General features: G+C 54.5%; 1 protein-coding gene across 3 annotated transcripts in view; it reads left to right on the top strand.

Moving 5' to 3' along the window:
• The window catches only part of FLT4 (fms related receptor tyrosine kinase 4), a 56,915-nt gene that overhangs the window by 14,396 nt on the left and 15,952 nt on the right, over window positions 1-26,567 (top strand). For all 3 annotated transcript variants that reach the window (XM_048057245.2, XM_048057244.2, XM_048057246.2), the window contains exons 2-13: window positions 4,959-5,055; window positions 11,283-11,557; window positions 15,822-15,934; window positions 16,795-16,957; window positions 17,254-17,393; window positions 17,939-18,107; window positions 18,826-18,943; window positions 19,581-19,732; window positions 20,505-20,667; window positions 22,550-22,694; window positions 25,352-25,460; window positions 26,178-26,537. In XM_048057245.2, the coding sequence (XP_047913202.2) occupies window positions 4,959-5,055; window positions 11,283-11,557; window positions 15,822-15,934; window positions 16,795-16,957; window positions 17,254-17,393; window positions 17,939-18,107; window positions 18,826-18,943; window positions 19,581-19,732; window positions 20,505-20,667; window positions 22,550-22,694; window positions 25,352-25,460; window positions 26,178-26,537 (2,004 nt within the window). The remainder of the gene's footprint in view (window positions 1-4,958; window positions 5,056-11,282; window positions 11,558-15,821; window positions 15,935-16,794; window positions 16,958-17,253; window positions 17,394-17,938; window positions 18,108-18,825; window positions 18,944-19,580; window positions 19,733-20,504; window positions 20,668-22,549; window positions 22,695-25,351; window positions 25,461-26,177; window positions 26,538-26,567) is intronic.

The following is a 26,567-nucleotide window of genomic DNA, read 5'->3' as shown; positions in this document are numbered from 1 at the left end:
CCCTGGCCCCATGGTGAGCATGGGTGGCTGCCAGCCTGCCTCGCAGCCGCTGGCAGAGCTGTCTCTGTTTTGGTGTCCTTTCCTACCGTGCGTCACCCTGTCCGCTGGTAGGCTGGAGAGAAAACACCCCGTGTTTCATCCCCACGGCAGCCAGAGCATGCCATTCATTTCTCATCCTCATGTGATATCTCACCTCTCTGCAAAACAAGCCTTCCTCCGTGCTGGTGAGCAACGGGAGGAGGAAGAGGAGGAGATGACAACTGTGTGTCCAAATTCCCCCCACCGCTCTGCCTGTGTGCGTGATATCTGTGCTTTGGTGCTCCAGCCCGCAGCTGGATGCCTGCCCTGTGTGTGAGCAGAAGTTGTTCCACGTGGGAGCTTCGCTCCCTGTTTCCCCAGCTGCCTGCGAGGTACCAGTATTTTATCATTGGCTTGCCGGGTGCAGGTCTTTGCTCACGTAGGAACTATGGCGTGTGATAACACGTCCAAGTGTGTGCCTTGCCCTGCTTGTGAAGGAAGAGTCTCACCAGGTCTGCAGCCTGCAGGGGCAACTTGGGGCAGTCAAGGGTTCAGGCTGGGGATGAGACCCGAGAGGAATGGGAGATGCTGTGCAGGGGGAGCCACGGTGGGCTATCCAGTAACACCACGCCTTGAAAAATCCCAGGGCTTCCAGAGCGAGGTTGAGCCCTGGCCAAGGACAGCCCAGAAAAAAAAGGCTCATCCATGGTGCCTTGTGTTGCAGTCTCAGCATTAGGGTAAATTCAGGGATCCATCCTGGAGTTTTGGTCTGGGGATTTGATTAGCTAATACAAATCTGACAGAAAACCTTTTTTTTTTATTATTATTTTTTTTAATAGAAAGTGTTGTCCAGATCTTGAGTTCCTGCCTTGGTTAGTGGGGATGTTCACTGATTGGGAATTTCTGCCTGAATGCGGACATTGAATGGAGACATCAAGAGCAGGTCCTGGGGCGCTTTGCTCCATGCAGCTCTGGTCACAAAGCCCCAAGGCATTAACTTTGTTGGCGGGAGCATAAGCTGTGTTGGTTTAGCTGGGGACATGCAGTAACCACAGCCAAGGCGATCCAGCCCTGCACTGGGGAAGGAAGTCAGCGAGAGGGACAGAGTGTGAACAAAATCCCTCTCCGGAAAGGCGCCCCGTTAATCAGTCAGCAGGGCCGACTCAGCAGAGAGGGAGGGAAGGGGAAGCGAAGAGGGGCTGAGGTGGTGCGTGGGGCTCAGTGGCAGGATCCGGCACAGGGCTTCCTGCAAGCGGGAGCAGACGGAGAGCAGGAGCTGTGCCATGCCATGCCTGCGCCTCCCCTCACCCTTCCATGGGTTTCCAAAGCCATTGCTTGCTGCAGCAGGGTAGGCTCTGGTGCAGCCCTTGCTCCATGGTGATTTAGGCATCTGCAGCCATTGCAGGGGAAAACTCAGGATATGCTCGGGGTGGAAAGTGATGAGGCCAGGCACAAGGCTGGAGCAGCAGCCTGCAGGCTGCTCGGTCTTTGTGAGGCATCCTGGGGTGCGTAACGCTTCCCAGGGGAGTGTTGGCTTCCCAGCCAGGCAGGCAGAGCCCCGGGGTGCGGGACATGGCTGTGCACCATGTGGACAGCCCTGCTGCCATGCCGAGAGCTGCAGTGGTCTTGGGGTGCAGAAAGAGGGGTGGAGGGGGCTGGAGAAAATGATGGAGCAGCTGGCGATAAGGAGAAGGTGCAGCCTGGCCCCTTTCAGAGCCATGTGCTGAGAGATCAAGGCTAGGAAAACTGCTGGGAAACACACTTCTCTGAAAATAGACAAGGTGTCAGTGGCTGTGGGATCCTGCTTCCTCTCCCCGCATCCCATCAATCCCCTTCTGTTTATTTTAATATCCTGCTGCCAACTTGCTTGGAAACCATCTTGAAAAAACAAAGCTTGCCGGGGCTGCCGCATGCCTTTTTAATTACATTAATGCTCTCCCTGCGCACGGACGCACTTTGGTGTGCACAAGCAAGCCAGGTCTGCTCGGTGGGCTGCTTTATCTAAAGCTTTGCCGAGGCTGGAGGTGGGGAAGGAGAGACTCAGAGGAGAGGGGACGCTCCATGCTCTGGAGACATCTCCTTCATGCCCTGGGATTTGCTGGAGACACAAACCACCTGTACGTCGCTTAGCGGAGATTTAACGGCCCAGATCAGTGCTGGGGAGAGAGAGGCACCGGGGAGAGCCATGGTGGGGCGGTCACTCCCACGGGGAGGGAAGGGGCAGCAGGGGGATGGATACAGCTAGTAAGCACAGAGAGGGATGGAGACTTTTTTTTTGGGAAAGCTGATGGCCTTGAAGATGCTTTTGCAGGCTGCAAATGGCTCTGTGCATCCCTTGCCTCGGCTGGATGCTACAGGTGGCTATGGGTGCTGGTGCGGCAAGGTGCCAGCCCCAGTGTGGGGAGTCCTCAAAGCTGCCATTAGCCTGAGACCAGTGAAGGGGCAGGACGGCCACCAGGGCCGGCCTGGAGCTGGCCGCCAGCCGCGGGAGCGTCCCTAACCTTGCACCGCGGTGCTTCTGGAGGGAGCTGCGGTTCCTTTTCCTGTTGTACTTGCGGAGGGCCGCAGACAGGATGCATCTGCAGGAATCCCACAGCCTCAACCTGCACAGATCGTAGTTTTTCTTTCTTCCCTTCCACCCCCCAGCGCTGTTTGCAGCAGGTCACCCAGTGGCACGTGAAGGGAGGCAGGGGGTTGCTTCCGCGGCCTTCCTGCCACCCCCAGGCCCAGCGGCAGTGCAGGCGCTTGCACAGCATCAGCCAAGAGGTTCCTACCGCCCCTGGCCACGGGTTTAGTGGTTCAAGTAGTGCAAGGCTTTGGGGATCAGCTTGCTGCTTGCTGCCCAGGGCACCGGAGAGATGAGTGAGCTTGCTGGCCCTGGCCAGGCCCATGGCGAGCCCGGGTCTTTCCCCTGCTCGCTGGGGCGATGGACTCACAGGCGGTGGCCATCTGGAGAGCTGTGTTTGCACGGGGATAAGCATGTCCGGCATTAATAGGAAATGCAGCTTAGCGGTCAGATTTCTCCCCGCCTTTTTTAATAAACCTCGTTACATTTTGAAGGGATTTTACCAAAAATGTGCTTGTTTATTTTCACAGCCACAGGGCGCATTTTTGTGTGTGACATCCCAAGCCCTCCCTCGGGGAAGGGGGAGGTGGAGGCACGAGGCAGGGTGTCCTCCACAGGGGCTGCCAAGCACCGCCGGCCCGACTCGCTGGTTGAACACCAAGCAATGGCCGCTGCCGTGGCTGACTCATCGCTGCGACAGACGGCGTCTGTAGGGCATGCCATGGGGACACCATACAGACAGAGGAGGGCCAGGGCAGCCGCTGGGCTGACGCCGCCTCACATGCACACAAGGGATGCCCCTGTGCCCGGCAGGAGATGGGGGGGGGGGGAACATGGCCTGCTCCCCTTCGTTGCCATGGGGGCAGCCGCGGGGATGGCCGCTGCGGAGCCGCGTGAGGGCGGGAAGGAAATGGAGAACAATTGGGGAGAACAAGGCCGGCGGCCCCAGCCTGGCCGTGCCGGCAGTGCTGCTCGGCACGTCCGTCCCTGGCTTCCCCGTGGGCCTGGCTCCTCACACTGCCCCTCGAAGGCCTGGTGCCGGAGGGGCTGGTGGCCATTTGGTGTCTCTAGGAGCCGGGGGCAGGTTTGGAGCCTTCCCCGCAGGCGCGGCTCTGCCTTTTCGAGGCCTGCATCCTCAGGCCATGGTTTCAAGGTGTTCCTGCTGGTTGTGAAACCCCTGGAAACATCGTGTGCCTGAGATCTCTGCCAGGTTTCTCTGTAATTGATAAATGGGTTTAAATGGTATGAGGGAAGGAGACAGACATGAGCATACCACGGTTGCAAAAACCTCACACTTTCATAGAAAATCAAGCTAGCAACATATTTTTGCAATCTTTTCTTCATTAGCATTTAGCATCTACCTGAGTCACATTTTCACATTTCACAACTTTTTTTTTTTCCCTCTATTTCTGGTTAGTTTGCTTGCTTGCTTTTGCAATCACTGAGGATTTTCTTTTAAATTATCTTGCGTCTCCAGAAGCTGGAGTTTTGAGATAAAGATCACGAAGTAATGACGGTCAGAAGCACCACGCTAATGAAAAACAACGGGTACGTCTCTGAGAGTAACCGGTACTTCAAGATGTTTTGTCCATGAGGAGCTCACATAGGGTGCGTGTCTTGCATGCCGGAGATGCAAGCACACCAGAAGCGGGACTCTCCCAGACAAAAGCTGGGAGAAGAAGTGTGTGATAATGTGTTTATCTGCGCGTTCTGTAAGCCTGGATAATTTCACTCTTTGTGAATTTCTTGAAATTCCTGTGGTACAAAGGAAAGGGTGCTGCTGTAATCCCCAAAGGTACAGTCCCCTCCAGGTGACTACAGGTGACTCCTGCCAGAGAAGGGTCTGCTGTTTCCTGAGAGCCTCTCTGTACAAATACAAGAGTTTTGTATTTGTGGTATCTGTGCAGGTGGATTTTTTGTCCCTCCTGATTACAGCAGACTACATATGTATAGAAAAATTGCCTGCAAGACTCTCTCTGGTTAGCAGGTACGATCATTTCAGAGCAGTAGTCCAAGTGAGCTCAGCCTAAGTCACCTGGTAAGGAACAACCAACGCTGGACTCCCTGATTTCTGGTCTTCCATTCTTTTTCTGGCCCTCCTCTGTGCTAGTCTGCCCATCTGGACCCAGGAGCTGTCAGGCCCTGGCTCTCAAGATGTTGTTGAAGAGCTGCTTGCTAGAACTAGGAGGCTTGCAGGTGAATCACTTATGTCCCGGTGAGCTAGCATTAAATTATCTTGTAGGAGCAGTCTCATAGGAGACGTTTCCTTCAAGAGGCTTTGTTCCTGTCTGGGCTTGTGATGCCCAGCTAGCTGCTGCCCACAGTGGTGGGTCAAGACTAGCAGATGTTTGCATCATCTCCTTTCTCTCCGCAGATCTGGTGAGCAGCTATTCTATGACCCCCCCCACTCTTAGCATCACCGAGGAGGAACACGTCATCAACGCCAAGGACACGCTGACCATCACCTGCAGGTAAGCTGCAAACATACATGGCTCTGCCTAGGCTGCTCATACCTGGTAGGTGTTGGAGGACCAGGCAAGGAAAGCCCATCAGAGAGATTTTAGCTGCAGCACACCTGCAAATTAGCACGGCTAGCTAGAAATCTGCCACATTAACCCAGTGTGAATTCATCTGATTAATTAATTGAAAAAGAAGCTGAAGGTGTCTCAAAGGAGATGGTGATAACCTCTGCTGTAGTCTTGCAGGCAGAAAGAAGATAGAGAAACACTTGCATGATCTGTCAGCTTCCTTGGAAGTTTTTTAGGGAAACTGACTTCCTAACTTCTAGTCTTTTTTGTGACATTGCTTGCTCTCACTTCATCAGGGGCTGCTAGGGTTGGAGTTCTGGTTTCTAAATCTGGCAGGTCATTTGGGGGACTTGGAGAAACATCCTTGGGAGAAGGCAAGGCTACACTTAGTGGCTGCTGTGAGAGGCTGCCAACTTTTCTGAGATTTAATGCGTTGCCTTGTACACTCAGGGGTGAAGAGAAGCCCCAGCCAGGCCAGGTGAATATCTCTTTGAGAGGACCAGGAGAATCCCTGGTCACGTTGGAGACTGTGGGTCTGAGGTGTTGTGTCTAAACTGATTTGTCATTTGTCCCATGCTGAACGTTTGGCTGCATGTGTTCTCACCACTACCTATCTTAAAAAGAACCCCCCAGAAAAAAAGGCGGGGGGGGGGAGGAATCAGTTCTTCTGAGAAAGCTGGAGTTTCCCTCCAGCAGCTGAAAGCAGATCTGTGCCTGAGATCTGAGCGCTAGAGCCCAATGGGGGTATAAATTCAGCAGGGCCTCAAATGGGTATTTCTCAGTGTCATATATAACCACAGAGCAATTACTACAAACACTTGGCTTGTATTGTGTTCATGTCTTGTCACAAACATATTTAACTTTTCCTGGAACAGATGGCATTACTCTTACTTTGTGAATCCCTTCGTAGCCAGGGAATAGGGACAGAGGAAAGACTGCTATGTCCATAGTGAACTGATTCCACCTGGTCTGGGAAGCTAAGCATTCGTGGGCTTGTTCGTATGGTGGCCTGAGGATTCCCAGAGAGCGGGGTGCCTGTGCATGCTGCCTGGTAGCTGCCCTAGCAGACAAGGCCACCTCTGCTTCCCCCATGTGCCTGTAGCCCCAGAGAGATATTGGCAGTCCTCTCAAGTTGTACCTCACGTGTGGTACAAGACCTAGGGAGACCCTGTGTGCAGCAGACCCAGCAAGGCGTGCCCAGGTCACCCTAGACACTTCTGGCCACCATCACCCACTGCACATTTACTGTGCATATCATGCACAATGAAACACCTGTGTTGTTAATGCAGCTTCAGGCAGGGAAGCCGAGGGATGACCTGCTGACATCCATAACAGGGACAGCCCTGTTGATTGCGCATTGACCCAATGCTAAAAGACATACTGAAGTTCAAGGTGTTGTTAAAGAAAGTGTTTCTGCAGTCAGGCATGAACATACCTATTTAGCAACATGAATTGGAAAGCCTTTCTGTTCAGGTCACCCTCCTGACTGGGAAGGACAAGATTGCCCTTTCCTTGTGCGCTTGTTAGGTGTCAATTAATGTGAAGGAAAATCCCATGAAGTGGGGAAAAAAAAAATCCTATTTCCAGCACTGACTCCGCATGTCCTGCCCTTTCAGGGAATATCATACAAACTGCAGAGGCTGTCCAAGAGGCAGCAAGCTCCCCATTTCCTGCTGAAGTGCCAAGGTTTCTCTTTCAGGCTCAATAGGCAGCATCCACAGAGTGTGCTGGCATTGACACAGCTGAGATAAACAAGGAACATTCCTGCCCTTGGCTCACAGATGCTATGTGCGACTGAACTGGACAACTGAAGAGCAGCAGGGCCATCTGCAAACAGCACTAAAACCCATGCACCCTCTGCCCATCTGCTCCCTGGCTGTCCTCTGCCTCTGCATCCTGCTACTCCAGATGTGCTCCTCTGGGGTTGTACAGTGTCCTTTACACCACCCACAGGTGACAAGTCTCAGCACCTCCCGCGTAGCTCAGAGGTTCCCCATCTCCCTGTGAGCCATCAAGCCTGAATTTGCCTAATGTCTTGAGGAGAGGATTTTGCCTGTGGGACACAGTTACTTAATTTGAATGAAAGTAAATCTTTCCTGGTCCCTGGATCTCTAATTACACCCAGCTGCTACTCCAACCTCTCCTCTGGACCATGGCCCACCCTGGGAAAACCTGGCTTGTGTTAATGGGAGCTAAAGGGAAAAACACGCAGACCACCAAGAGAACAGGCAAAGGAGAGGGTGATGGGGCAGGGTAGGGCAGAAACAAATACAAAATCAGATCCAGGATCCAGGGATTCTTTGCTGAGCATCACGTTGGAGGTGGCTTCAGTTTGACCTTGCTCTTCCCTTGAGAACAATGTCCTCTGGCTGCTCTTCGAGCTGCCCTGGAGCCAGGAGCATGAGCCCGCTCGAAGCAGTGCTGCAGCAGAAAGCTGAGCTCAAACCCCCACCGTGTGAGACTCCCCTGAGACCTCTCAAGCTTCACCCACCGAGCGTGAGAGTCCCGCAGCCGGCTGTGCTCTCAGGCTCCCCCGCAGCTCAGCCTGGATCTCACACACCCGCAGCTCCTGACCCACAGCCTGCCTCACCTCATCAGTGACCAGAGCCCATGCCAGGCCACGGGAAAAGCGATGCTTCTGGAGCTGGGCACGTTTAACAGAGGCCCAAAAATGCAGCATACCCACGAGGAGTCACTGGATGCTCTGCTTTTTCACACGTCCCCGCATGCAGGCACGTTCCCCCATCACCCAGTGCAACGCACTCTTGAAAAGTTTGGACAGAGCGGGGGACCTGTATAGGAGCATTCCCTAAAATACAGATCATGCCAGGGCTGGCTGAGAGCCACAGTGATGTCTTGATCTAGGCATGTGGCACAGCAGGGTGAAGGAGTCGATGGACAGTGCGTCTTTTATTAGTTCCCGTCCTGTGAAGGAAGGAAAGCGTATTGTGAATCTCTGCATTCATGCCCTCAGCAGCCTGCGCTGGGGAGAAGCGGGGAGCCTGTGCCGTTCTGCCTCATGAATATTGGAGCAGAGCCCACAGGAGCTGGCTGCACAAAAGCAGAAACCTCTGGAGGCATTGTCTTGGTCCTGGCTGTGCCAGCCCAGCCCCAGCCATCCCATCCTTTCCCATCCTGCAGGTGCTGGGCGCCTTGGCGGAGAGGGAGCATCACGCAGCCCTGGTATTTAGAAAGGGAAGGGCAAGGGTGTCCTTTGCTGCCCAATAACTTGTTAACAGAGCCGACTCGTAGATGCTTGTGGATGCACAAACCCTACTTTAGCAGAAAGGAAGTATTTGACCCTAAAGCCCTCTTGGCTCCTGCAGAGGAAATGAGCACTGCAGCGAGGCTGTAGCAGCCTGAGGACAAGACAATGCTTTGCCATGACTGCTCTGGAGCGGTGTGCAGGGACACACACCACCTGCTGCTCTCTCCTACATACGTGTGGCTGCTGTGAGCATCCTCTGTGGTGCTGGGGGGGGGATCTGTCTTATCCCAGCTAAGCCACAGCCAGCTTTGCCCATCATACCATGCTCAAGAGCTTCAAAGAGGATTGAAGAAAAGTGGTGCCAATTGCAATGTCTCCTTTGAAGAGCATCTGTCCCGAAAAGATTTAGGAAAACAGCTGTAGAGAAGCATACAGTGCAACTGTTTCCAGCTGGCATCAGCAGGCTCCGTCGCCCAGAGACATGTTATCACCGAGCTGAAAGAAAACAACTTGGGGGAAAAAAAATCTTCAAAGGTGACAAATAGGAGGCAGAGAACAGTCCAAAACTGTTGCCTGGCCCTTTTCCCAAATGCAGAGGGTAGATTCAGAGCAAAATCCAGGTGAGCCTGGCCTGCCCTCATCGCTGCCTTCTTCCAGTCCTCTTAACACAGCAGCGACACTAACTTGGACTCTAACATCTATGCATTGTGTCCCCACTGGAGCTGGTTGAGCAGCACATGATGCAAGGAATGCCTCGGTTCAGAGCCGCCCGCAGGCTGGTTGTCAGGTCTGTTTGTACTGGCCCATCCGTGTTTATACAAATACGTGTCACTCAGCTACTGCTAGCCTTGATGGTTAATAAAACAAGTGGATCTGATAATGCGTGAAAATCCCAGTGGGTAAACAAACAGAAAGCGGAAACGCTGGAGACTTGTACAATTGCCCTGCTCCACGCGGAGTGCCAAAAATGCTTGAGCAAACGCAAAGGGCTTCGGGGCTCCTTTGCACAACTGGGGCCTGGAGCTCTCAGCTCTGCTTTGGGAGTGGGACCAGGATGCGCTCTGCACCCGATGCGGTGGGGACATGGGCACAGGAGCAATGGGCTTGCACAGAGGCTGCTGGATGTTACTGGTTTGGAAATGAGATTTACTATTATTTTTCCACGTGCATGCATAGGAGGGGAAAAGCTCAAAATTCAACAGTTCTGTTTTTATTGAAGCGTTTGTGAGACTGATCCCTTGGAAAAGCCTGCTGTGATTCGTGGGCACAAACTGCCAGGGCTGTAGTTCTCGTCCTGTCTCAGGCACTGATGGCATTTTTAATGAATGCGGAAGTTTGAGCTGTGTTAGAGGGGCTGTCCCCAGGAGCCTGGTGGTGCCCCCAGAGCCCTTGTAGCTGGCGGCACAGGGACTTTGCAGCATGCTGCCTCCGAACTCATCTGCAGTGAGCCAGGCAGCGGGAGCTGGAAGAGCGAAATCTGCAGGAAGACAAATCAGCTGCTGAAGACAAACACAAAGGGGCACGTCTTTCCCCCCACGCTTGGACAGAAATCCTGTCCTGACTGCGTCTGAGCCATTGTGCCCTCCAATGGCACCTTATCTCGCTTCCTCCTCGCTGTCCCTTGCAGTCTGGATCCAGCTATTGATGACAGTCACGGTCTGGCTGTGCTTAAAAGCATCTGTCCCAGACCTGCCCTGGCAGTCCCCTGGCAGAGGAGCTGCCTGTGCCAACATGCCCATTCCCAACTTGCATAAAAGATGAACCCAGTTTCCCCTAATAGAGCAAACAGTGCGACAAAAAGCCATTTTTTGCCCCCACAGCTGTCTCTTGCGATGTCTTCTTGTTTTCCACTTCTTTTCTGCGCATTCTTAAGTGACTCTCAGCTACACTGGCAAACTTTCAAGCGTCCACTGGGCCATCTTCTGAAAGGGGCTCTGATTTCACAGGAGGAAACTTCCAGCACGGAATAAAAGCTTGTTTTGTTTGTAGTAAACAAGTGCAATTGTAGCAAGCTGTGGTAGGGCGCCCGTGCGTACATGTGCATATACAAACCTCCTGCACTGGAGAGCCTTGGCCGTATATAAATACACACAAGCACGCTCTGTCTGGACCTTTCTTGCAATTCCTGGATTTTGCTGTTTGTCTTTGGGCCCCTCTGGGTGCAAGGCTGGGGAACAGGCTGTGCGGTCGTGCCCTGCAGCTGGGTGCCTGTCCTCGAGTCTGCGGAGGAGGGAAGGGGCAGCAGCCCCAGCCAGCGGGGAGGAGGATGGGGTTTGGGGGCTGCAGAGAGCTGGGCAGGGCAGGGAACCCCCTCCCATGGCAGCAGGGAAGGAAATGCCGCCGGCAGCTGAACAGAAGGCAATCAGCTGAGCCTCCCTTTGTTTTCTCCTCGCTCTCCTTTATCCCTGACTCCCCCCTGCTTTTCTCTTCCTCGCTTTCTTTCCAGTCTGCTCTCCTTCCCTCATTCTGCTTCCCACTCCATTCATCACCCCACGAGTCCCAGCCAGCAGCTGCACTGAGCCAAGGGAACTCATCACATCCGTGTGTTTTCTTAATAGCTTTGGACCCTTTTAATAATGAGAGAGAATAGAGAATAAATGGATCCTTTCCCTCAGGGCCCTGTATGGCTCCCTATACTGTTTTCAGTATCAGTAGGACAAAGTCATGGGAGCAGGAGACTTGCTTTTGAGCAGGCTGACACCTTGCATACCCAGGAGGTGACCCAGGGAAGGGGACCAGACCCTGCCTGCCTGGCGCTGAGTGAAGCTGCTTGCCACCTCCTCGCACTTGTTTTTCTCCATGAAGGAGGGCTGTTCCTCCAAGCCACAGCCCGAGAGTAGTGGCTGTCTGGGTTATGAGCAGAGCCGTGCATGCGTGTGGGAGGGGAGCGTGGGGCCATTAAACCCCCACCACATTCACTCTGCTTGCCCCAAAGCTAACTCTTCTTTTTGCCCATGGCCAGAGGACAGCATCCTTTGGAGTGGTCGTGGCCTGGGGGCAAGGTGGACCCCACCGGGAAGGAGAAGGAGACCGAGTTCGTGGCCTCGGCAGCCCCCAGTGCTGGCCGGGCAATCCGGGAAGAAGACTGCGAGGGGACCGGCACGAAGCCGTACTGCAAAGTCCTGGTGCTGACGGAGACCCAGGCGAACGACACGGGTTACTACCGCTGCTACTACAAGTACATCGATGCCAAAATCGAGGGCACCACAGCGGTCAGCGCCTACGTCTTCGTGAGAGGTAAGAGCCGTCCGGCGGTGTGTGCTGGGGGAGCTCAGGTGCAGCCTAGGCACCAGCACAAAATCCGAAAGTTTAAAAAGGCCGACGTGCCCGCCAGCCTCCCAGGGCAGAGTGGGGCTGCAGCAGGCTTGGGGAAGGGGCCAAGGGCTGGCTCCTCACGCCGAGAAGAAAGCAATATCCGTCCACTTCTGGGGGATGGCAGCAGCGCCTGGGATTCAATTATGTCCCGGCCTGGGGGCATCACTCCAGCCAGGCTGGAATGCAGGAATTTAAGGAGCAGGAGCCAGGCCTCAGAGACGCTCTGCCGCTAAAAAAAGCACAAGAGTTAGCTTCTGGGCAGCTGGGGGCTCTCAGAGATGCTAGAGGCGGAACGGGGCTAGGGATGATAATGCTCCATAAAGCTGAGACTGAGAGGGGGAGAGGAGGAGCAGCACAGACTCGCTGTGTGCAGCCTCCTCCTGTCCCCAAGCTGGAATGGCCCTGGAGCTGCTTCCCTACGGCAGCCCCACATGTTCCTTTCCGTGCTGTCTGTGCAGCAGCTGCCCCTGCAGACAGGGTTAAGGGATGTGTTTTTGAGGAGGAGGGCTCTCTGCCAAGCTTGGAGCCCGGACCTCAGCTCAGCAAGGGGCTGCAGGGCCGATTCTCGGCTTCCCTGTGCCCCAGGGGCTCCCCCTTCGCTGTCTCCCCCACCGCTTTCAGCACACTCCAGAAAGATAAATGAGCACTGTCCCCTGGAAACAGTTGGCCGAGCTATTTCTCTTTCCGCCCCCATTTATTAGTTGGTGCAGTTGTCACGAGCCAGGCAGGTCATGACACACAAGATGCGTTTTTCAGAAGTCCCAAGGCAAAGCCAAATTTGCCTCTGCAACTATGCATAGAAAAATGTTAGGGGCACATCAGAAAAAGCTGGGCAGCTGCTGGACAGGAATTGGAGTCTGTTTGGGCAATTACTTCATCTTACTGGGGGCTCTGCTACTCATCCTAGAACAGGACAGAGCTTCCCTGGGTCCCAGGAATGTTGTGAGAAGACATCTGTGAGTTGGACAGGGGCATCCAGACGTTCTGGAGCATTGCATCAGGATGGAGGCTGAGAGCTGCTTACACGTGTAGCTGAAAATAAGTGCAACCTAACAGGCTTACAGCAGGGTGTGCTTTTGCAAGACCCTGGTTTCTCTATGGATGTGGATTTCCCTTTTAAAAAATTTGGATTTCAAATCTCCAAGTGTTTCAAGTCAGGTGTGGATGTGCAATCCAATAAATGCCCCTTTCTTTGTCCCCTTGTCCACCTTTTCTCACCTCAGCCTCATCTGCAGCTTGGTGATGGCTCTCCTGTTTACCAGAGAACAGCAAGTGTGCATGTACGACGTAGCTTAAGGGCAATAAATCCCACGCTGTCAGGGTGCATGGGACTCACAGGGTGCCCGTGGACAGCATTTGTGCAACAGATCCAGCCAGCACCTCCCAGTGTTGCTTTGCGCATGGCTACAAAACACATGTTCGTACTCATTCCGATCAGGCTGTGCCCTGTTATGGCTATCAAACATCCAGGAAACCTCAGGGTCCGCCTGGACAGACTTCCCGGGCAGGAGAAGTGACATGTCCAGGAAAGCCCAGGCATACGGTAACCGTAGCCATTGCAGAGCATCCAGATAAAGCCCTGCCTGTCCTGCTGAACCGGACTGCAATGTGAAACTGTCCCTGGAGAGTTTGGAAGGGCTGATGTAAGTGTTGGGGATGTTCGGAGACAGCACGATCAGACCACGGATTTATCCACCAGCTCATTTCTCATGTTAAGAGCTTGGTGAAATTGCCAGGAACAAAATATCTGCGTTTGGCTGGAAACATGGGCTCTTCTGTATTTTACCTGCAACTCAGTTTTCAAGTGAACTCATGTCTCATTTCCCACATGTCTGGTTAGGTGTGTGTTTTATTACACCTACAGATAGTGCTGTAACCATACCGAATGCCTCATCAGGGTGGAATAGGATACTTACAGCCCCCATCTCATAAGGCTTAGCATATATTAATGAAGACGACGCTAAATTATTCCCATCCGACCCATTAAGACAGCCTTATAGAAAATATGTGATGTGATCAGAAGGGGAGGTAGTGCATGAATCACGACTTGTTGGCAGCAGGACCTGCCCAGTAAATCAGTTAGTTCGTGGCTACCCTCTGAGCTTGGAGGGGACCTCGGAGTCTCTCACCTCTGGCAGTTGTGTGCCTCCTCCCTCTCACGTGCCCAGGGCTTGGGAAAGGAATGAGGAACATGTTCACACTTTGAAACAAATCTGTGATTTCAGAAGACAGCAATTCTGCACTAGTACAAAACCCCAGGAAATAAAGATAAGGATTCTGTGGGCACCCTATTTTCATTAAGAGCTGACCGATACGCTTCCTGCGTGTGGTTTGTTCCTCCTAAGTTGTAGAAAAACACATTGCACCCAGAGCAGGTTTTTGCAGCATGACTATGACTGAGGCAGCAGTTTTATAGACCAAAAATTGAAATAAATTCCCTTATGCACTTAACAGTGTGAACACTGGGTTGGATTGAGTTGGACCTAATGTGACTTGAGCAGCAGAATCCCCAGATGGGGATGATTACTGCCTTCATCTTTGACTTGTCATTTTAGATGGGCAGCTTTAGGGGTTGGCTAGCACAGGAAAGGAGTCTCAGGCTGGACAAGCAGCCCTCTTCATGCCGCAGTCCCTTGAAAACAACGGTTTAGCTGCAGTCTAGGTGAATAAAGAGCCTTTAAGGCTGCTGGGGTCATGTAGTCTGATTCCAGCATACCAGAAGCAGCTCCCTGGGGGAACGCCCCGTCTCCCAGGTGGGGACCCACCGCTTCCTTATGGACCTCCCCCTCACCCAGGGGATGGTTTCCTTTAACAAAGCCAGACATGACCACATGCTGGGTGGGTGCTTCCACAGACATGACTGTTACAGAGGAAAGATGCTGGCCAGAGCAGGCATCAGAGACAGCAGGGACCAGTCTGTGTTCAGAGCATCCCTTGATGCATGTGTCCCTGTCGAAATGGGCAGGCGGTGGCTGCTATTTCAGAAGAAATCATCCATCAGTGAAGCACTGCCAGGGGACACCAAGCACTCTTTTGTAATTCACTCTCTCTTCCAATTTTGTCTTCATCCCACTTAGTCAACCTCAGGGGCTGCTGCTGCTTCTGTGCCCTATTTGGGAGGGTCCAAAGAGTAGAAAACCCCTCAAAGCGAAATATGATTTTTAAAGAAAAGCGCTGCCAGACAGGTGAGCAAGTGTCTCAGCAGGAGGTACTGCAAGACAAACCTCACCCTTTCAACCCTCTGTCTGGACGTGGCTTAGGATAGAAATGTATTTTGCATCTTGGTCTCACCAGCGCTTTCCAGTGAGGAAGAACCCAAAACAGGGACTGTACTGCCCTGTTAGCTTGCCAGCTCTTGGTGCTCCGTGGCTGGTCGGTGCCTGGCACGATGGCTCAGGGCCGTGGGAGATCTCTACATGCTGCTGTCAACCCAAGTGGAGCCCCACACAGGCAACGTGCTGAGCGGGCCAGGACAGACCCCTCTGCAAACACATTCCTTCTCGGCGCTGGCTCCATGTGGAGGAGTTCAGTGTGACGCCCCTGGACTCGCCAAGTCACTTTGCTGATTAATTTTGGGCGGTTTTGCTCTTCCTGTCAATATTTGCGCTTGCAGCAGTTAGGAGGCAGCGGGGTGGCAGCCCTGGAAATCTCAGCTCATCTGTTTATCTGCCGGCCGGGATGGCTGCAGGATGACATCTGCATACCATTTAGCTGCGGATCACTTCCTCGCCCAGGAAGGTCGCGCTGCCTGCCGCCGCGCCAGGGCGGCACAGCCCCACGGCTGGCCCCAGCACGGGGCCACGCGCGGGCACCAGCTGGGCAGGCGCTGAGCGCCGCCGCTTTCACAAAGGGTCAGACCCAGGCAGAGACCTCGAAGGGGCCAGGAAAGGGGAGGTCGTTTCCAGCACTGCCCAAATGGCAGAGAAGTGCTGCTCCACCTGAACGGTGTTTGGCGTGGGGGAATCGGCCAGCCCAGGCACGCACCCAGAGGCTGCTCCCTTTGCGTTCAGGATGTCTCTGCTGGCTGTTGCACATCGCAGATGGGGCTGACCCGCTCAGCACCACTCCCTCTGGCAAGCTCATGCTGCATTAAAGAAAGCCAGAAAGCCTCCTATTCTTCTGGTTCCTCCCTCTTCCCACTTCTTCTCTTGCCTCTTTTTAGTTTTGTATTCCTTGTGTCTTTTAGATTTCGAACAGCCATTTATCAACAAGCCAGAAACACTCCTCATCAGCAAGAAGGAGAATACTTGGGTACCGTGCCTGGTGTCCATCCCAGACCTTAACGTCACTCTGATCTCGGTGAGAGCTCCTTTAGTGGGAGGCTGGGGACTGACATGCATTGCATTTGTTGTGCATTTGTAATTGCCTGAGTGGAAGCAGGACAGGCACTGCCAGGAATGGAAAATGCATGGGATACATTTTCCATGGAAAGTACAAGCCACTGGCTTCCTCATTTTATTTGCTGGTTGAAGCGGTGTTGTCCAGTTCCCTTGGGCAGATCCTGTGGGTTTCCTGCCAACCTTGCTCCTCTTCCCTGAAGCTCTATGGAACAAAACAGGGCTTTGTTTTAATCCCATAGCATTGCCTCTTTGCTCTGGTCTCTGTGATCTGCAAACCCCCTAGGTGGTCAGCATCCCCATGGGGAGAAGGCTGCGGCTCTCTGGGGCTGTTCACTAAAAACAACTCTATTATCAGCTTGCTTATACCTTTTTTTTTTTTTTACAATGCAAATACATCCTTCCAGGATGAGTGTTACTATTGTACAAAGGCCTCCAGGGACACTCTGGGGGCCAGGGGCCTTTCCCTTGCCCGGGAAGGACACTACCCAAGGTCAGCCCTCACCCCAATTGGGCTGATGTTTGGGACATCAGCATCAGTTTCCTTAGCTATCACTATCAGTTTCCATTCCTGGAAGTTTCTGGCCTGCTGTGCGGATGGGGAGGCTCGCAGCGCAGGATACAGCCGCTTGGGGTTTAGGGGAGGCTGCAATTCCTAGATGACAAACCCTCTGGGGGAGAGAGCAGGAGGCCAGCGTAGCGTGATGCTGCATAATTTCGTTCCACCAAAGGGAGGTGTTTGCCAGCATGAAGCCTGGAAGAGGTGGGGTGGGAATGTTGTTACCCTCTCATTTCACTTGGCAAACATGTTGTTTTTTCCAGCAAAATTCCCTCATCCACCCCGACAGGAAAAACGTTTTCTGGGACAACAAGAAAGGTGTGCAGGTACCCACGCACTTGATCAGGGACTCCTTGTTCGTCCAGTGCGAGACTGTCATTGACAAGAAGGTCTTCAAATCCAACTTCTTCATCATCCATATAGCAGGTGAAGGTTTGGGAAAGCGCAGGGGGACGGTCTGCAGTCCTCCGGTGTAGTTCATGGGGTTGTTATGGCCCTGTCTAGCTCCACAGACTCTGCTGTGTGCTTATATCTCCTCTGCTGTGTGCCATGCTGAGATACACTCAGCAGCACGAGTTCATGCCCAAGCCTCCTGTAACTGCACAGTCCGAGCTGCAGATTCCCAGGTTGCTTTTCTGTTTTGCACTGCTTTTCTGAGACACATCCCAACTTCAAAGAATCAATAGATCAGAAATGTCTTTTCCTTGCCTCTTCTGCATCAGGGAGTGAACTGTACGACATTCAGCTGTACCCCAAGAAAGCCATGGAGCTGCTCGTGGGAGAGAAGCTGGTCTTGAACTGCACAGTATGGGCCGAGTTCAACTCTGGTGTCCGCTTCCAGTGGACTTACCCTGGCAAACAGGTACTGTCAAACAGGGCAGCTCCCCATGCACTGAAACACTTCCCTCTGAGTTGTCCCTTCCTGCACATTCACTGTTCTTCTTGGCATCATTGGCAGGGCAAATACTGGCTTCACTTCCACCAGTGTATATACAGACCAAGCATCCGTGGCTTGACAGGAGCTATTCTAGTCTCACAGCCCAGGTTTACCAAGAGCCTGCAAGAGGATCCCTTCCCCCTGTGTTTTCCCTCTGTGGCAGAGTCTGGTTCTTGTGAACAGCGAAACAAGGGAGTTCCCCAAGGGCATTATGGTGTTCACATACATACATGGCTCCAACCTAGTTCCTGGGCTGCAGATCAGAGCAAAACCTGTGCTAAACTCTTACCCAGCCTTGGTCAGTCAGTCACACAGGGCTCACTGCCTTCCCATCTGCAGTCAGTGGTGGAGATGCCTTTCTGGGGAGAGACAAACACTGGGCAGCAAGAAATGCATTTATGAGGATCCCACCTGCACAACCCTATCCCTTTGATACCTTTCAAGCCCTGTTCTCTGCAATCTCCCACCAGACACAGCGAGCAGTGATAGAGCCGGAGCGCCGGTCCCTGCAGACGCACACGGAGCTCTCCAGTATCCTGACCCTGCACAATGTCAGCCAGCAGGACCTGGGCAAGTACACGTGCACTGCCACCAACGGCGCCCAGATGCTGGAGGAGAGCACCGACGTCATTGTGCACGGTAAGGTGCCTTCTGCTCCCTCGCAGAGCCATGGCCAGAGCCAAGCCACAGGCAGAGTAATCTCCACATCTTTTAGGAAGGGCTCGGCCCAGTGCTTAGTAGTGGGGCTCCTGCGTTTCCATCCCACCCTGCTTTAGTGAGACCCAGCTTTCTCCCAGTTCCTCAGCCCTTCTGCGCTCTAGCACCACACTGGGAGCACAGTCACACTCAGCAGGATGTCCCAATGGTGATAGAAGGAGAAATGCAAACACCACATTGGCCCAAATGACAGCAGGAAGGCATGCTGCACAGACTGTGTGTCACCTCCAGGCACACAAGGCACCATCAGCACTGGGCAGCCTGCTCCTGGCAGTGGAAAGGTCGGGGTCAGCCCAGCCTCCCTGAAGCCCTGATGGCTTCCAGCAGAGGGGCAGAGGCAGCTCATCAGCTGCCGGAGCTGCAGCGTTGTGCTGGTGGCCCTGCCTGGCACCCATCCCTCTGTCCCCTTCTGCTCCAGCAACAGGGGCTCTGCTGGGAACAGGAATGGAGAGGAGGGAACTATAGCAGATTTCAGTTATTTTGACTTCATCATCATAGCAGCAAAAGTCAGTTCTGCCTGTTCTGCTACAGTGCCCCAGCTGGCCTTGGTCCTTGCTCTTTGATCCTGTGGGAAGCACACAGCTTGGTGACGGCCCGACTCTTTGTGCCTCCTCCTCCATACTCACCTCTTCTCTTGCAGAAAAGCCCTTCATCAACGTGGAGTGGAGGAAGGGCCCGGTGATAGAAGCCACTGCAGGAGACGAAGCTGTGAAGCTGCCGGTGAAAGTCGTGGCTTACCCCCCACCAGACTTCCAGTGGTAACGCACCTTTCTTGGCCCAAGACACTTTCTCCTCTCCTCTTCTCTTCTCCTTCCCCCTGCCCAAGAGGAAAGCCTAGCCTGGCCTCCTTGCTAGTTCTCTCTGAGGCCAAGGTTGTCCCAAATGTCACCTTTTTCCACCCATGGAGGGCTGCCCATGTTCCTGGGGTATTTCCCCATGGTTGACCTGCCCTAGCTCTCAGCAGCACAGCTTGAGGGGTGAGGACGTGAGGTATGGGGGAGAAGCAGCAAAGGTATTGGCCTGGTTTGGCAGCTCTGTGCTGTCTGGAGAGGCCACATGGAGCTCCCACAGGAGCTGCCCCCTCATGCCCCTGCAGCAGGAGTCACAGCTGCCCAGAGGAGCAAGAGAGAGGGATTGTGTCCTGCATCACGCTGAGCTTCCTCCAGAGCTAGCTGGGAGCTTTGCGCCCAAGCCGTGCCTGAGGCTAAGTCACAACACTGCCAACCTCACACACATCCACAAAGGACAATGTGCAGACCCGTAACTCAGGTCTGAGGAAGGCCCAGGGGACCCTCCAGAGAGGACCGTGCTTTGGTGGGGACCAGCAAGCCCCTGCCTGGCTGCCGGTGGGACACTTCCTCTCCGTGGCTGCATTTTCTCTCTGCCTCCCCGCAGGTACAAGGACGGGAAGCTAATTCCCAAGCAATCTCAATCTTCAATGCAGATCAAGGATGTGTCGGAGCAGCACGCTGGGACATACACGCTGGTTCTGAGGAACAGGCTGGCAGGGCTGGAGAAGCACATCAGCCTCCAGTTAATCGTCAACGGTAAGGGAGGGGGCCAGGGCCAGGGGGAGAGCACTGAGCCCATGGCCCTGGCCTTTGGTGTGCTCCAAGACCAAGCCCCTGCTGCTTTCCTAAAGCAGTTGGTACCTACATCATCTCCTTGTGCCAGTTCCTGAGGGATGCTCTGTTTACAGCAGGGCTGCATCCTTGTGGCCTGGGTGATGCAGCGCAGGAGTGGGAATCAGGACACTCAAGTTTTGTTCCTGGCTGCATTGCTCTTGGCAGGGTATGTCCTTGCTCAGGGCGTTTCACAAACAGCAGCTGGGGCTGCTGCTGAAGGTGATCCTAACTCACGGGGACTTGAGAGCAGGGCAGCTGCAACCCACGTGGAGCCTGCAGCTAGAACAGTTTCCCTGGCTGTCCCATGGCTCCTGGGGAGCTTTCCTCTGGTGGAAACTGGTTGCTGTCGTGCAGGAATCAGGGGCCAGCACAAGAAGCAGTAGAAGGGCACTGCTGCCTGGGGATTTGTCTCCAGCAGGCTCTGTAACCTTGTGCTGGGGGCTGCTAGGCAGCACTGGGAGTGCTGCAGTATCCAGACAGTCACGCCCCGCAGAGGAAGGAGAAATGCCATCATTTGAATCTGCCTAAGTATAACCTGCTCTGCCTTACACGTCTGAGCTCCTCAGGAGCTGCCCTGAGAGCCACGGTCCTTTAGTGCCTGGTCTCTCTACAGACAGGCCTGGGGAGGGCTGTGCGCGGCCTGGGGATGCAGCAGCTGAGCCCAGGGCCCCTCACTGTGTCTCTCTTCTTGCAGTTCCTCCACGCATCCATGAGAAGGAAGCCTCTTCCCCAAGCATCTACTCCCGGAGGAGCCCCCAGGCCCTCACCTGCACAGTCTATGGCATCCCAGCACCGGAGGTGATCCAGTGGCAGTGGAGGCCGTGGATGCCCTGTCGGATGTTCTCTCGACGCAGCCTGTAAGTGCCATTTCTCCCAGCACCCGCATCCTTGCCAGGCCACCAGCACCGGTTATGGGCTCCCCGCGACCCTGGCTGTGTCCCAGACCCTATTTCACTATTGTCCTTCCAGCCATGATGTGGCAAGAGGAGGATAGCAGCAGCTCGGAGTGCCGTACACCCACTTGCCCCATAGAGAGGTGGAATGGATTGCACCAGAGCTGCTTGCTGTGCTGCCCGTGGGACTTCTGCCCAGCCTGGCTGGTCCCAGGCACCAAGTGTTTCCGCAGCTTCCCCTGCCCCCCCAGCCATCTGTGTCCGGCAGGGGATGTCCATGGCCCAGCCACACCTCACAGCACCTGCAGCAACACCCACTGACTGGTGACAAAGCTTGTAGCCCCCTCAGGCTGTCTGCCAGGGGCTGTGCGAATGGGGAAACTGAGGCAGATTGTAGGAGAAATTATCACAGCCCCTTGGTGAGACCCTGAGACAGCAGCTGGGGCTTGCTCCATTCCTGCCCTCAGGTCCTTGTGGTTTTTTGGTCCTTCATCTTCTGCTGGGTGATGGAAGCAAAAGCACTGGTAGGCAGGGGGTCGGAGGTGCTGCAGAAGCCAGGGGGGTTGTGCTGTACGAGTGCAGAACCCAGGGGAAGTGCCAGCTCTCCGCCAGCTGCCAGGCAGCTCGCCCAGAGGGTGTTGGTGCCGGCAGCACCGACGGATAGGCAGGAAGGGTGCGTGCCCACTGCCTGTTCCCCAGGAAGCGGGGGCAGCACAAGGCAGGGCTGCAGTGGTATTTTTTAGCTGTGGCCTTGCAGGAAGAGGGAAAAGGGATGCCGGAGAGTTGTAACCAGAGCAGTCAGGGCAGAGGACATCAGGTTGCCTGGAGGAAGCCGGGTCCTGCGGCCCTGTGCAGGCTGTTGTCGAGCCAGGGACACCAGAGTGCTCTCCATTGCATGCAAGCACACCATGGCCCTGTCAGGAAGCAGAGGGGCCCATGAATTATGAGCAGTGTCTCCCAAGGCCGCCGTGTTTCTGCCTAGCTTAGCTACAGAGGATGCAGGAGGCTTCTTTCTGGCTTCCTGTTGTTTACACAACTCACCGGTGTGCTCGCCCCGCTGAGCAGTCTGCCGGCACCGCCAGCAGCGCGCCCTTGCCCCTGCTCCTGGGTGTTCAGCTGCCCCCTGCCTCTCTGCCACTGCGAGCCTTTTCCCTCCTCACCTCCCTCCCTGGATTTTGGGCAGACCCTCCCATCTCCCTGCTCCACCTGAAGCAGAAGCACCCTACAAGCTGCAGCATCTTGGGTCTTTGACAGATTTGGGTTCTCTTCCCTGCCCGCCTGCCTCAGCCCCAAAGAGGTGTCACCATGTCCTCAGGAGATGCCAGCAGCATCTCTCCTTGGGATGTTTCCCTCACAGCTTTTGTGGGATCTGGGGTAGGAGGTACACCCTCAGGTGCTGCACGCTCTACTCTCCAGGCCAGCGCCCAGCCGGGCTGTGACATCCCTGACTCACAGCCCCAGCCATGCCCCAAGTCTCATTGTTGAGCAGAGTGGCATCAGGAACTGCCCCAGGCACACATGAACAGTTTTCTCTCCTTCCTATCTCCATCCTTAGCAGTGAATTTTGAAACCACTGGCCTGAGGGTGAAGGCACTGCCTGGGACACCAGTATCTGGTCCCTGCTTCAATTTTCATATCTGTAGATAAAATTTGCCTCACTAGTGACTGCAGAGCACTCTTATAAGGCACTTTAGGACCACGTAATTAAGAGACCCAGGAAATTCTGCAGTCAGAGAATAGGAGCACTGGTTCTCAGACACAAAGCTATTTTTGTTGCCTTCTTCCCAGCTGACCCTCTCCCCATTTCTCTTCTCTTTCCCCTGTTCCTCCCTCGCTGCTGGATTAGCAATAGCAGGCACCGGGCAGCAAGACGCCACCAGCGAGACCGGATGCCCGAGTGCAAGGACTGGAAAGACGTGTCGCAGCAGGATGCAGTAAACCCCATCGAGAGCATCGACACCTGGGTGGAGTTCGTGGAGGGACGGAACAAGGTGAGGCCGCAGCCCCAGGCCCGTCCTAGAGCAGGGAGCGGGAGTCCTGGTGGCGTCCATCGCTATCAGCCAGCAAAAGTGGCCTGGAAATGAACCTGGCAGAGACGGATTTGGGGAGTGCGTCACACCTCTGCTTCTAAAGTAAACCAGCAGCAGCCATCCCCGGCTCTGGGGCTCTGCGGTACCAGGCAGCCCCAGGGCGAGGGAGAGCTGTCGTCTGTGAGAAATTTCCCTGCGTCCAGAGAGGCTCCCACGGGGGCTGACTGCAGAGGAGAGATCACGCCGATCACTGCTGAACTCGGGGCACCCAGCTGGGGAGGGCGTGGGGGTGAGGCTGGGGGGGCTCCCGGGGGCATTTCTGAGTCCTCCTGCTTGAGCCGTTTTGGGAGAGCCAGACCCAAAGAGCAGCCCACATAACTGGGAAGGGAAAGCAGGAGCCACACGCTGACCAGGAAATCTCCGGCCTCGGGAACATCCGTGTGTGTGGCAGGGCATTTCATCTAGCTGTCCCCTTCCTCGTGGGGTGAGGGTGGTACGGAGATGCTGGCGTCCACCCGCTGCAGGTTTGTGAGGGAGAGCACACGTGTGCCCTGCAGAACCCACTTCTCCATCACACTGTTTCCTCTCTGGAAAGAACATCTCTGCCTTGTCACGGTGTGTGACCTGCAAACAGCTGGACAGTGCTCGTTGCCTGTTTCTTTCTGTCTCTCTGGTAGCCGCAAGTGTCAGGCCTGTGCCCTGTGCTGCGGCAGGGTTCCTGTTCCCGCTGGTGTCGGGCACCGGCTGCTCGCAGAGGGATGCAGAACAAACAAATGGGCCCCCGTTTCCGAAAGTCACTTCCTGTTTTCCTACACACCTCCAAAGGCACTTCCCGTTCCCCGGCCTGGCCGGGAGTTCGTCACTCTGCCAAAAGGGTGGCAGGGGCAGACGCTGCTCCTCCCAGAGCAGCCGAAGGGAAAGGCAGCGATCAGCGTCCCCTGGGGAAGGGAGCAGGGGTGCTGGGAGCTCCTGGGTGAGACGACCTTGTGTCCCCCTCCCAGTGTGACTCTCGTCTTGGTTCTTCTGTCTCTCTAGATCTTTTGCTGTTTCCCGCATTTGTGTTCCCTCTTTTTTTTCTTTCCCTCTTCCTCCTGTTCCACAGCATGTCCTCATTCCCAGTCTGTTAGGTGCTAACTGCCCTGCAGGTCCCACTCGGGCTGTGCAGCCCAGGGATGTGCAAGAGCTCCAGGAGAGGAGAGCTCTTCCACTATGTCCCCAGATCTGCTTTCTCTCCCTCTCCTCCTCTGTTCAGACTGTCTTTTACCATCTTCCTCTGGCTTTTACCATCTTCCTCCTGGTTTTTATTCTGCCCATAAAGGCCAGAAGGAGCCACCATGCGTGCAGTGCATGGCCACGCACCCTGGATGGCAGGATGATGTCAAATGCGGACCAAACCCAGTTTAAATGTAACAGTACCCATTAGAGGGAAAATCCCCAAGAAGCACGAAAGGCTGCACTCAGAAGTGCCACCAGTAGGGTCACTTCAGCTGTATTGAATATTCCCAGGAAACAGAAAAGGCAGCATACAAAAGTGCTAGTAATAAGGTCACTTCAGCTGTAATGAATATGCACTGAGTGAATGACTGTTCCTTCTGATTTACACAAGCTAATATATTGCCACTTCGAATTAAAATCCCTTCCAAAGTGTACGGGATGAATAGTAAAGACGAAGTACTTTCCCTATAGGAAATAAATCTTTTGCATTTTAAACATTGCCCCATTAGAGGGATCTTTGAGTGTAATTACCTTGTCATTTAACTGCGGGGGAGAAGGAGAAACCTGTGCTTCAAACTGCAGATCTCCTCTAAGGGGAGTGCTTGTAGCATACTTGGCAGCTCGCATGTGTGCAGTGTGAGCTGGGAGGAGGAGAGCCGCCTTACTCCCTCACCGCCTTTCCTGGCTTCTTTGGAGGCAGCATCTCCTGGGACCGAGCTCCCAGGACAGCAGCCAGGCTGTTTGCCCAGCCTTAGTCATGTCTTGCTGGAAGGACAGATGAGGAAGCTTTTAGGATCGTGTCTATACACACTTGGAATGTAAAGGGAGAAGATGATAGCTCTTCCTGAAGTGGCGAGAGCTGGGATGCTTCCAGAGGGCTGATTTCCACTTGTGGATAAAAGGAGGACTAACGGGTCTGTAAGTACCTCTAAATCCCACTGAACTCTGTGGGACCCTGAGCAGTCACCTAACTAACTGCAGAGGGCTCAGGGAATCACAGTCTCTGTGTCCCTTCCCTCTCTCCCCACTGTCAGAAAGGCTGGCAGGAGCTTAGCCATCCCCTCATCACGTTCATGTCTCCCGTGCGGGGCACAGGCCTGTCCCTGTGGTGGCCAGAGGGGCTTAGCGAGCAGTTTGCTCCCATGGAGGTGCATCCACACTGGCTGGACACTGTGAAAAGGAGCAGAAATTGGGGATAAAACCACACTGCTGCTGCTAGAGCCAGCAGATGAGGCTTGAAATACACAAAAGCCTATTTTTGCATAACCCTTTTCCAGGTACAGCTGCCCTCTGGGGCCAGGCTTGTTGTGTGTTTTGCTGCCTGCCAGAGAGCGGCGCTGATCCTACTTTTCTCTTCCCCTTCATCCTTCCTAACTTCTTCTGATGCTCTCTTCCCCCACCAGACAGTCAGCAAACTGGCCATCCAGGAGGCCAACGTCTCAGCCATGTACAAGTGTATCGCCTCTAACAAAGTGGGTCGAGACGAGCGGCTGATCTACTTCTACGTGACCAGTGAGTACCGTGGATGTCCCCTCCACACGTGTCAGCTGGGCTCTCTGCCTGGAACAGGCAGGTTCCTAAACCTGCCAGATCCTCTCATTCACATGCAGCACCTTACACAGTGACCAGGAAGGCAGCAGGAAAGCAGGGGTGCCCCACATCTCTGCTAAGTAGCAAAAGCTTGGAGCCCTGGCAGCAGATAATGCACTCAGATCTGGAGATGAGCCGGTGTGGCTACGTTTAGGGGATGTGCCTGGTCCAAGAGCATCCTCTAGTGGCACTGCCAGAACCACTCCCAGGCAGGGTCCTTCTGGCCCCAGCCCTTGGCACGGTCCCCACAAGATTTTGGTGGTGGGAGAAAGCCAAGTTTGTAGGAGCTGGAGCCCAGCAGCGGGGGCTGGGGTCTTGGCCCATATGGGGGCACATAAGCTTCCTGCCAGCAGTACCCTGTGCTGGCAGGAGCCCGTTTGTTCCTGCTGGGGACAGGGAAACCAGCAGGGGCACAGCAGTGGGCAGAGGCTTATCTTCGGGCCTGTCTAGAGAGACCCGAGAAGCCTCGTAGGCAGTACCCGTGCTGTCAGCAGCCACCAGCCTTCGTGGAGGCAGGTGAATACCTGCAACCACTGAGGACAGCAGGGTCTTAGAGAGCTGAGCCCAAGGAGACAAATTCAATGCGCCTGGTAGTTGAGCCAAGAAAACTCATCCACATGTTCATTTCCTTCCTGAAAGCTATTCCAGATGGGTTCGAGATTGAATCCCAGCCCTCGGAAGAGCCCATAGAGGGACAAGACCTCCAGCTGAGCTGCAATGCAGACAACTACACCTACGAGAATCTGCAGTGGTATCGGCTGAACCTCTCCAAGCTCCACGATGAGGAGGGCAATCCCCTCGTGCTGGACTGCAAGAACGTCCACCACTATGCCACCAAGATGCAAGGGGAGCTGCGTTTTCAGCCTGACTCCAACGACGCGACCTTGCTGCTCACCATCCCCAACATCTCCCTGGGCGAGGAGGGAGACTACGTGTGTGAGGTGCAGAACCGCAAGACCCGGGAGAAGCACTGCCACAAGAAGTACATCTCTGTGCAGGGTGAGGGTCAGCAGGGCGGGTGGGAGTGAC

The sequence above is a fragment of the Anser cygnoides genome, chromosome 14, assembly GCF_040182565.1.
Source record: "Anser cygnoides isolate HZ-2024a breed goose chromosome 14, Taihu_goose_T2T_genome, whole genome shotgun sequence".
Classification (NCBI taxonomy): Eukaryota; Metazoa; Chordata; class Aves; order Anseriformes; family Anatidae; genus Anser; species Anser cygnoides.
The sequence above is the reverse complement of the archived record's forward strand: the minus strand, read 5'-3'. Positions and strand labels throughout refer to the sequence as shown.